Source organism: Myotis brandtii, unplaced genomic scaffold (genome assembly GCF_000412655.1).
Source record: "Myotis brandtii unplaced genomic scaffold, ASM41265v1 scaffold36, whole genome shotgun sequence".
Lineage (NCBI taxonomy): Eukaryota > Metazoa > Chordata > Mammalia > Chiroptera > Vespertilionidae > Myotis > Myotis brandtii.
Genome location: NW_005363836.1, coordinates 1,782,796 through 1,794,128, shown reverse-complemented (window position 1 = coordinate 1,794,128; position 11,333 = coordinate 1,782,796). Strand labels below are relative to the sequence as shown.

Genomic DNA, 11,333 nt, shown 5'->3' with positions numbered 1-11,333 from the left:
TATATATAAAGAAAGGAGAGAAGTGGAGTGAATAAAGAAGGTTAAATTGCCCTTGGGCATTCAGACAGAGAAAGTGACCCCACATGAGATCAACTGTCAACTCCACCTACAGATCTACAGGGCAGATGTGTGTACTGATCTCCTACAGTGATATGAGAACTGAACTGGTAATTTCTAATAATGCTACTTGAGTGACTTTCTTATTTTAACTTCTAGTTTCCTTGACTAACATGTTAAGACAGAAGCACTAATTCTCAAATATAGTGACTTCTCACCATGGAAACAATATTTATCTAAATTGACCTTCCTGGCATGCCTAAACCTGTGCATTGTAGTAACAGCTAATGCATTTTTTAATTCCTATGATGAGTTCTAAGTGCTTTAATTCCATTAACCCAATTAATCCTCACAACATCCATATGAGGCAGGTTCTGTTATCCTCACACATCTCAGATGAGTAAACTAACTGTTAAATTTCTTGTATAATATATCTATAAACGGCAGAGCTGGGATTTGAAGCCAGATAGACAGTTCTAGAACCCACATCCCTAACTTCTCAGTATGGTACAGTCCGTAGAAGAAATACTTGCAGGATACCAAATATGCTGGTGGATAATAAGCTGACAGAAAATAACAATCATAAATGTAAATAAACCCTTCAAAGGATATTTTGAGAATTCATTTGCAGGTGACCATTCAGTAATAAATGGCTATGAGACCCTAACAAAATACACTCCTGCAGTAAAACCTTGAAAAGTGGATGACTCCTTCTGAGCAAGGGTTTTGGAAAACGATTGAAATAACTCTGCAAATCAATATACAATCATTGACCTGAGTATATGCATTCAGATACCAGTAACTGAGACACGGGGCTTCTAGAAGTGGTTTGAGAATTACTTAGGAGGCAAAATTTACAGGACACAGTGACTGATGGTTGTGGGCACTGAGATAAAATGTATTGTCAAAGTTAATAATGAGGTTTCTGGCTTGAGCAACTGGGTGATGGTCAAAGCACTCACAGTCTTGGAGCACAGGAGGAGCTGCAGAGATGGCGGGGAAGGGCAGGCTGTGTTGAGTGTGTCAACTGTGAGATGTCGGTGAGTCATCCAAATGGAGATGTCCGGTTAAATGTATTTAAGTTTCAAGATATAGATATGGACTAAGTAGATCAATCAAGGGTTTATCAATACATAAATAGTAATGAAATGCAAATGAATGAACAAGATTCCCTGTAAATAGTGTCCTCAGTGAGGGGAAAAAAGTCAGGACTCAATCAATATTTAAGGGATGTGAAACAGTAAAGGATTTCTCTTGAAAAAGTGAAAGCAAATGGTCAGAAAGATGAGAGGAAAACTCATGAAAGATGATGTCCTAGAAATTAAGAAAAGCAAGATTTATTTTGTCAAATGTTTTTTTTTCCCTGAAACTTATTAGTACTTTGTAGAAATTTGATGCTGTTGCTAACAATTTTTATATGCAATATAAAGTATGGTTCATATGACTTATCAAACCATGAAGCTAAGTCTTAATACCCTTTTCATGGCCACCATAGCAATAGTTCTGGCCAGGTTCTTATAAATCTGATGAAAGAGATTTTATAAAGCATAGCTACATCCTATTTTTTCAGCTTTCCTTTTGAAAATGGTGATAATAGTGGCATTATTAAAAGCATGGGGAATCTTTTCAGTTCTTCATTTTTTGAGACAAGTCTACCTATGCCTGGAAGAGACTACACACAAAAGAGAACTATTGTTGAGAGTATAGGCAGTACTTATCCCTTTTTCTTCAAACGTATTGGAAGTTTTTGTTAGTCTTTATGATTTTGCAAAGGATCTATGAAAACTGTAGTCTGTTCTCACCACGGCCATCACCTATCACTTCAGGATGTCAGCAAAGATGGCAATGCTTTGTAAATTCCTTTTCCTTCTCCTGGATTCAGAAAGAGAAGTGACAACTTCTTTGAATGTAAGTGCTTCGTTTTGATTTTCTGTGCTCTTATCTTTACAGGGCTTTATTCATTCATTTTATAAGTGTCCTTATTTATTTACTCAAATATTTACCAAGAATATGATGTCTCAGGCATGCCCCTGGGGCTGAAGACACAGAGATGAACAAAACAGAAACTGTCACTGCACTCACAGAGATTGGCAAAATCTGTGACCAGGGCTGCCGTATTTCATTGACATTTATTTATGTTGGTATCCTAGAAGATAAGAAAATATTGCATAATGTTTTTATTTTTCATCTAAATTTATAAGAGCACCCGAAGGTAGTGAATATCCTCATAAACATTGTAAAGGCTTGGTGTTGGTGATGGTCCTCATGTCTCTAGCTCCCTATATCACTCAGCCTTGCCCTTTACCCTCCCTTTGGGGAAAGTAGTTGGGCTACATTGCATGGACTGAAATGTTCTTTGCATTTTAATGTACTATGCTCAAATCCTCTCCCCTTGTGTCAGGAGTGATGGAAAAAGAGGCAACCCAACCAAGTATAAAAGAGGATTGGTTTCCTGGGCTCCACAACTAAGGTGAAAAATTACTATTGGGGAAAATAGGACAACAAAAACCAGAGGCAGCCAAGCCAAGTATGGACAACTAGGAAGCTTCAGAGTTTGAATCCTGATGGGCTACTCCGAGTTTCAAACCTGAAATTTATGCCTGGTGAGATCAGACCGAGACGAGAGCAAGGAAGAGTTCAGGATAGAAACAGAGCTACTTGTGTAAACACAAGAGAATACTTAGAGCACACATACAGGAAGAGCTGATGCATAGTATATTGAATGTAAGTGGGAAAAATAAAGTTAACCATGAAGTTATGCTCCCCTCCCCCCCCCGTCCCCATAAGTGTCTTTATATTAGTGCTATATTACCGATGGTTAGTGTTGGCAATACCATTCATTCACGGGTTCTATAGGTATCGAATTAAGAAATGCATACACACTTACTGCTAATTCTGGTAGTTGTAAATAGGGACATTGTTCTTTGGTGGAGTTAAGAAGGATCCCGAAATAGGGTTAAGTAGATTGTGTAGTGAGCTCCAGAGATAAATACTCACTAGTTATAAATGGTGTTCTTTGGAGTTGACTGATGTAGTGGTTCTGACACTGGAGATATCTTTGTTGTACAGCTTATTATAGTTGCTTTTAATCTTTCAGAGCCTTTTTTATTTTTTCCTGGTAGACATACCTTTCTAATGTGTTTCTTTTTATCCTTCAATACTTTAAGAACAATTGTTCATATATCTACAATGTTTAAACAGCAAAAGGCAGTAATACAGAAACTCACACACACCATATTTAATTATTTATTTAAGAATTAGAAAATAGTTGATTATTCAAACAGGTATAATGTACATTTTTTTATCAAAAAATTCATTTTGGAGGATACATTTTTTTTAAATTATCTCAGTACACAAAAATAGAAATATTCAAGTAACATTTTAATGCTGAAAATAAGTTAGGCCTTAATAAATTTGTTTTACAATGTTTCACAGTAGGATACCTTTAACGTGATTGGCTTCATTTTTCATTGCTATCCAGGTTAATTCTGATACAGTATATCAATTCTTCCATACTTTAATTTCCATTTAATATTGTTCTTGCATTAATTCAAGTTATACTTTAAAAATTCTAGGATGTGATTAAGGATTCTGCCCTCCCTATATTTTAGTAGTTTTTACAGATACATATAAGCTTAGATTATTTTCATTAATAAGAGTGAAAAGAGAAGAAGACGGGAACAATAGAAAACCAATCGATGTTTTATTTGTATATTGGAGTCAGGTAAGGACACTGGGTGGAACCAAAAAAGTGATTATAGAATCAGATTTTAAATATATAGACTTTGAAGACAAATTCTGCTTTTGTAAGTTTTCTTCTTATACCTGAAATAGCTTACCAGCCAATCACCATCCAAGTATAACTGTCCTCTGTCTACACTTTGTGATTAACCAGAAAAAAAAAGAAGTAATGCCTTAATAATATACATTCTAAACACTCCAGGTTGTAACTAACAATGTCTTAGTAACCTAGAAGGCAGACAGAGCAGCAACTGATTTAGGGCCAGGTAACAGAGCCCACAGGAAAAAAATAAAAGTGTTGTTGTTGTTTTTAATTGACATGGATTTTAGATTTAGAGCAGCATAACTAAATTTTATTTTGCTTCATTCACATAAAATTCAATATTCTTACTGGTTGTATAACATACATTATTAGAATAGTTTTGGTGACAAAGTAAGATGAAAACAAAACTAAGGATGATTTTGGAAACAGACCATTGTTTTATTTTCCAGTTTTCTTTGGTATGCCTTGAAATGTGATTTTAAAAGACTTGTCCAAGAAGGGAGAAGGGTCGCAACCTCTTGAAATTCACATTTCGTTTGCCATGATAATCACAGCCTTTCCCGCCCCATGTTTCTCTGCTTTCAAATAAATAAAAATTCCATTATTTCAGAAGGCATCGTTCTTTTTTTCAATCTAACTCATTGGGGATATTCTTTCACCTGTGATTATGTCTTTATATTTTTAATCTGCTGCAGTTTTTAGTCAAATAGGATGTTTCCCCGGAAATATTAAAAATAAAGATAATTTAGTGTGCTTTTAATGACCACTATAACTTTTCATTTGAGAGCCATAAAGATTTTTTGAGGTTTATTGTGTGGGTCATATATAGTATATAAGATGTACCTCTCTTGAAAAAAATTAATAATTTTGGAAACTGAAACATGGTAATGATTTATTATATCTCTCTGCTATTTTCAAGCCATCTGGCTTGAAACACTGAGAATGAGATTTCCCCAAAAGGAAAGTAACATTTAGTTAGGTTAAGTGTCAGGTTGCTAGCATACAGTGTATAAAAGTCAATAGGAACCAAGTGATATTAGCGAACTTCATCTGCACTGCTAGGAGGTTGTTGAACTCAATTACAGAAATGTGCCAAGCTCTATTTGATGCGTGACAAGGTTAGGAGACCACAATCAATTAAAAAGAACACATGTATATCCTATTCTGGGGAAACAGTATTGTTATAGTACCCCTTGTTCGGTTTTTGATTTTTTTTTCCTCTGACTTTTCCTCTGAACACAGGAGAACAAAGGCTTTAATAATTCCCCAGTTTCATTTGAAATTGTTTTGTCACCAATATCTAATAGGAAGACCCAAGTTTGTTGTTTTACTTGAATGAAGCCTCAGATGGCTACAATTAAATATGCTCTATTTTTTTTTTCTTGTAGCCAAACCATTTGAAAACGGACAGTATTTGGACATTTATGGAATCACCAGGGACCAGGCTGGAGAATATGAATGCAGTGCAGAAAACGATGTGTCATTCCCGGATGTGAAGAAAGTAAAAATCGTCGTAAACTGTAAGTCCCATCAACTTTTATCAAAACAACCTCAGAGGAAAAATGCTGTCTGAAATTTATGTTGCTGTTTTTAATAGTCTATTGATAAAGACCACTTAATGATGTGAAAAATGCGTATATGTTAAACTATTGGTCAAATTGTTTTATGTATCATCAATTATCCCCAATAATCCCATCATCATTCAGTTGAATGTGCAGATGGAAATATTTCCTATATCCCCCGAGTCCCTGCCATTCTAAACGGTGGTATCCCTACCTCTAAAGCACTGCATACACATGGTGTTTTCCTCATTCTTGTAGCTTTCACCTGTAGCTTGTTTTGACTTAATGTAACTGTGAGACCCCTAATCAAACCTGATGGAAATGAAGTGTGCTGGTCAGTACTCAACAAAGAAAGCAGTTACTGTGCTGCTCCTATTACTTAGGTTATTTAATTTAAAAAACATGGAGAAAAATAAATTTTCTCATAAACATCATTATTTGGAAGTTGGTGTAGTGAGAGATATCTGCAGAACTATCAATGTCACTAGCCATGCACTTTCTTTAAATGCATCTCAAACTATTGATGTAAAATATTTTTCATTAACACCCTGTTTTATACCTTATGATTTCAACAGCCATAACTGAAATAGTTTTTAAAAATTTATCTTTATTGTTGAAAGGATTACAGATGTTCCTTTTTCTTCCCCCATTGACCTCTCCACCTCACACTACCACTCCCTGACCTTCAACAGCACAATTGTCTGTGTCCATGGGTTATGCATATCTTACCTAATAATAGACAAACATGTAAATTGACCGTCTCTCTGCTACACTCACCAGCCAATCAGGAGAGTATGCAAATTAACCCAACAAAGATGGCGGTTAATTTGCATATGTAGGCACAAAGTGGCGGAGCAAAGACTGAAGGCTGTGGCCGGAACGAAGGCCTGGGTCCCAGATGCCTGAGGAAAACTGGTACTGGCAGCTAGGAGAAGGGAAGGCCTATTGCACGAATCTCTTCGTGCAACGGGCCTCTAGTATGCATATAAGCTCTTTGATTAATCTCTTCCCGCCTTGCCCCTCTTTCCTCTGAGATTAGTCCATCTATTCCAAGCTTTCATGTCTTTGGGTCTGTTTTGCTCCTCAGACAGCATGGAGGGACCTGGAGAGTATTATGCTAAGTGAAATAAAACAGTCAGAGAAAGACAAGTATCACATGATCTCACTATCTGATGCAATAGTCTTAACTTTTAAAAATACCCCCTTAGTATTTTCCTCAAAAAATTTTGCATTATTTAACCTATTCAAATAAAGTACTTTGGGGGTACTAGTATTTTGCCAAGTGAGTACAAGTTATAGCTTTCAATTTTTTCATTCTATTTATACATCTTCCTATTGACGGCTATTGTTAATAATTCATACAGTATCATACCATAGATCAGAAAAAAATTTTCAAAATATATGCCAAAATTTTAGAACAAAGCAGTTTTTTCATATTAACATATATCTTTCCATTTCATGGGCCAAAAATAATCATCTGAATACCCCTGGCAGTAGAGCATCTGCCAGGTCAAATCACTGCCATAAAGTAAGGTTTGTCAGTGACTAATCTATGCATTTGGGGTTGAACTATCTCCATGAGACTGAGCAAAGGTGCAGAATTTTTCATATATGTCCTGCAGACAAACTTTAGATTTATCCAAGAAGCTCATTAAAAATGGAAAATTTATGTTTTTCCACATCAACCCTACTGAATCAAAATCCTTGGCATACACGGCCTGCAGATCTGCATTTGTAATAAGTAGCCATTGAGTCTCATGACTCCAGTTGCAGAGGGCTATTGCTCATCCCTCCTGAACTCTGTAAAATTAGAGGTAAAAAATCATGAGTACTAACCATATTTGTCTGAGTATTAGTCTACTGATTTTATTGTTGAAGTGGTAGGAAGAGAGGTAAGAAATAGAACTGCTATGGAAGTAATATATTTAGCATTGAGTACAAAGAAATGAAAAGGTGGAGTAAACTGTTAAATTAACAAGGCACCCAGCCCAGCAAGGCATCCCACTCCAAAACCCCAGACCCAGGAGGAATGTCTCCAGTGGGGATGGCATCGAAAATCCAGCTGCTGTAAGGATTCTCATGGCCCATCCTCCACGGATAATCCAGATTTCCCTTTGTACTTACACTTTCTTTCTCATCCTTTTTATCCCCCTGACTTTAGCTCATTGTCACTTATTATTTAATTTGATTCTGTGTTTTCCGCACAAGGGGAGACCTTAGACTAAGGAGGCAGAAATTTGAGAGAAACTGAATTGAAAGATTTAGAGATGACTGACCAACCAATGAGTCATCATCTACAGGATCTGGGTGGAGAAGAGAATCCTATATAATAAAGAGATAATATGCAAATTCACCATCACTCCAACACACAAGATGGCCGCCCCATGTGGACACAAGATGGCCGGCAGGAGAGGACAGTTGGGGGCGACCAGGCCAGCAGGGGAGGACAGTTGGGGGTGACCAGGCCAGCAGGGGAGGGCAGTTAGGGGTGACCAGGCCAGCAGGGGAGGGCAGTTAGGGGGTGATCAGGCCAGCAGGGGAGGGCAGTTAGGGGGTGATCAGGCCAGCAGGGGAGGGCAGTTAGGGGGTGATCAGGCCAGCAGGGGAGGGCAGTTAGGGGGTGATCAGGCCAGCAGGGGAGGGCAGTTAGGGGGTGATCAGGCCAGCAGGGGAGGGCAGTTAGGGGGTGATCAGGCCAGCAGGGGAGGGCAGTTAGGGGGTGATCAGGCTGGCAGGCAGAAGCAGTTAGGGGCAATCTGGCAGGCAGACAGGTGAGCAGTTAGGAGCCAGCAGTCCTGGATTGTGAGAGGGATGTCCGACTGCACATTTAGGCCTGATCGGCAGTCGGACATCCCTCAAGGAGTCCCAGATTGGAGAGGGTGCAGGCTGGGCTGAAGGACACACACACCCCTGCACTAATTTTGTGCACCAGGCCTCTAGTCCTTATATAAAACAGAAGGACAGAAACTGGGGACACAAGATGCCGAGAACAGTGAAGGACCTGCCACAGTTTCATGTACCTTGGCAGGAGACAGAGAGAAAGGGCAGTTTATTACTCATAGCAACAGCAGTAGGCAGAGTATTGTCATCTTGCAGCAGTCCCCTAGGCACCACTCAGGGTGATACAATGAGGGCTGGGTGACACCTACATGCCCAGTTTATGTCATAGCCGAGGTTCCCTGAGCTTAGGCAACTTGGTGTGTGTTTTTTGTTTTGTTTTGTTTGTATTTTTTTATAATGGCAGCAAGCAAACCTGCCCTTTACCACAGAGGGAGCAATTATCTTTATTATACTGGACTGTAAACAAACCTGCCCTTTGCTCCATAAGGAGAGCTACTTCTTCTGTCTTTGGAGACTGTTCGGTATTACACACATTTTTGAAAAGACAGCTGGGAACAAAAGCTGTCAGTGCCTCTGCTCACAAGACATGCAGAAACACAAGAGGCCCCTGGGTAATTGTTTTCCAGCACAGGATGGGAGCAGGAAAGTTTGAAGCAGGGCCTGGAGACATTTCATCAGCAGAAAAGTGTGCTTCAGGGGCTTTGTAGCGTGTCAGACACCTAAGGATAGGTAGGAAAGAAGACTTTGTTAACCAACTTTACCTTCAGAAGGGAAACAGGAAAGAAAAAGGGAAAATTAGAATAAAAGTAAAAGAGGTTGCTTTTTAAAATCAGAACACAGGAAACCTTTTTTATTTTTTAAAGAACTAATTTCAGTTAAATTATAGTCAGTCCTAAGTGCAAGTCGTGGTACACACATGATATGGACCCAATAGAACTTTTAATAATTTTAAACAATCAACTTTGTCTTCTGCTCCTTCCAAAATTATATTTAAGATAGCCTACCTTTTCCTAAATGTACCATGAAGAATTGTATATAATACTGATTGATCAATTGCATTCATATCTATTGAATCAGTATTTAATGTAAGAGATGAGTTCTGTTCAGATTTCTGGTCAAGACCTAAATTTTGCCTTTGTTTGGAATAGTTATGTCACACATATACCAATGATGTCTAAGTCATGTAGGTGTGTGAGTGTATGTGTGTAGTTGTTCCTAGTTATGAGGAGGTTTGAAAAGTGTTAATTTTATGAATTTATAAGTCAAAAAATTGAGCACTATCTAAGGATTTTACTGGGATGATTTCCCAAAGGAAATGAGCCAAACCCTACTGAGCAAACTCTATTTTGTCAATGATCACAATTGAGTAAAGTGGTTTATGTTACCAGCACAGAACTGCTCATCCCCAGACAGCCCCAAGAGTCCCTGAGGATAGACTTGTGCCAGGTTCAAGGCAGCCATCCTTTTCATCGTTATTAATCAATATCGATTGTGCTTCTATAACTGCAGTGGCTTTGTGACATAATTTGAAGAGAACTTCTGTCCTTTTTCCCAAATGGGGTTCAAAATGAAATATAATAAATTTTTATAAGCTCTAATAAACTTAGTTATGTGTTAAGTCAATTTGAGAAAGAGATTTAGGTTCCTTGCAAGTTAGAAATGTTTGATATTAACTATTTATCTAATACTTCTGCCATATTCACTGTATTATAAAACACACACATATAATAAAAATAACATCGTATTTGCCATATAAAAAATAACATCATATTTGCCACTCTGTTATGTGAATTTCTATTCAATTTAATCAAACAGCTGTGTAGTGAAATGATTGGTATAATTGACATATTTTGTATAGATTGGACTAGTTAGTTGATTTAATAAAATGGTTAATTTTGAGTTATTTACAGATTTTGTAGATGACTATTCTTTGTCTTTATCTGTATTTCATTATAATTATATATAAAAATGTCTTCATATATACAGGCACTTAACATATGTATATATTTCATGAAAATTTTTTAAAAAAACACCTAAATAATATATAGCAGTATGTTAATTAGACCTTAAAAGATTAATACACATACACATAGAAAGAGAGAGAAAATTTTGGACCAGTTGGTAGGCTAAACCAGAGGGAGCTAGTGGATTAGAGTTGGACAGTTTCTCTGTTCTCTTTGCATTTGTATTCCATCCCAGGAGCAGCCTAGAGCATGCTATTTTTATCGTCGTTCCACAATTTTTATTGTTAAACACACACACACACACACACACACACACACACACACACACACACACACTGGAAGAATGAATGACTTCCAGAAAACCCATGGTTGCAACTGAAATGGGAAAAACAGGAACTATGCAAGTCTGGTTAGGGATGAGAACTCAGATTCTATAAAATCAGCAAAGGTGACTTATTTGAAGCTAAATCTGGAATCTGGAAAGGTTAGGAAGTATCATAGACTAATTAAGTAATGTAGCCCTCTATAGGGAGCAGATTCCCAGATATTAGAAATCAGGAAAGCCTACATGACCTAGCCCTTCAAAAGGAATGCTATTAGTAAAAGGGGTAGGGTGCTCTGATCTTGTCAGGTGCTGATTGTTCTCCACCCTATTTAGATGCATTCTCCCACTTAAGGGTGACTGTTTTAGAAATGTGGCCCTTACACTCAGAAATAACTTATTTAAACCCCTGTTCTATAATCTGTTGGGCTTTGAGAACTTGGGTCACCACTTTACTTTTCTGAGTCTGTTTCAAATTCTGTACACTGAGGGCGAAAATACATAAATTTCAGGGTTTGGGTAAAGATTAAATGAGATGATGTACATACTAATACAAAGCTTATAGTGCCTGATGTATGTAGGCAACTGAATAAAATCAATCTCTCCTCTCTCTCTCTCTCTCTCTCTCTCTCTCATGCGCGTGTGTGTGTGTGTGTATGTGTGTGTGTGTGTGCAGTAAGGGATTTTCCTTTCCTTTATACAGTGATGTGTTCCTGTCATGTAGAACATCACCTGGTCCAGAGGAGACACCCCCAAAATACTCACTGAATAAATTAATTATTAAAAAGATTAGCATTCTTTTT

At 37.6% G+C, this 11,333-nt stretch overlaps 1 protein-coding gene across 1 annotated transcript in view; it reads left to right on the top strand.

Moving 5' to 3' along the window:
- Positions 1-11,333, top strand: part of NEGR1 (neuronal growth regulator 1) — an 893,286-nt gene that overhangs the window by 568,561 nt on the left and 313,392 nt on the right. The window contains exon 4 of the mRNA XM_005871913.2: positions 5,230-5,361. Within this exon, the coding sequence (XP_005871975.1) occupies positions 5,230-5,361 (132 nt within the window). The remainder of the gene's footprint in view (positions 1-5,229; positions 5,362-11,333) is intronic.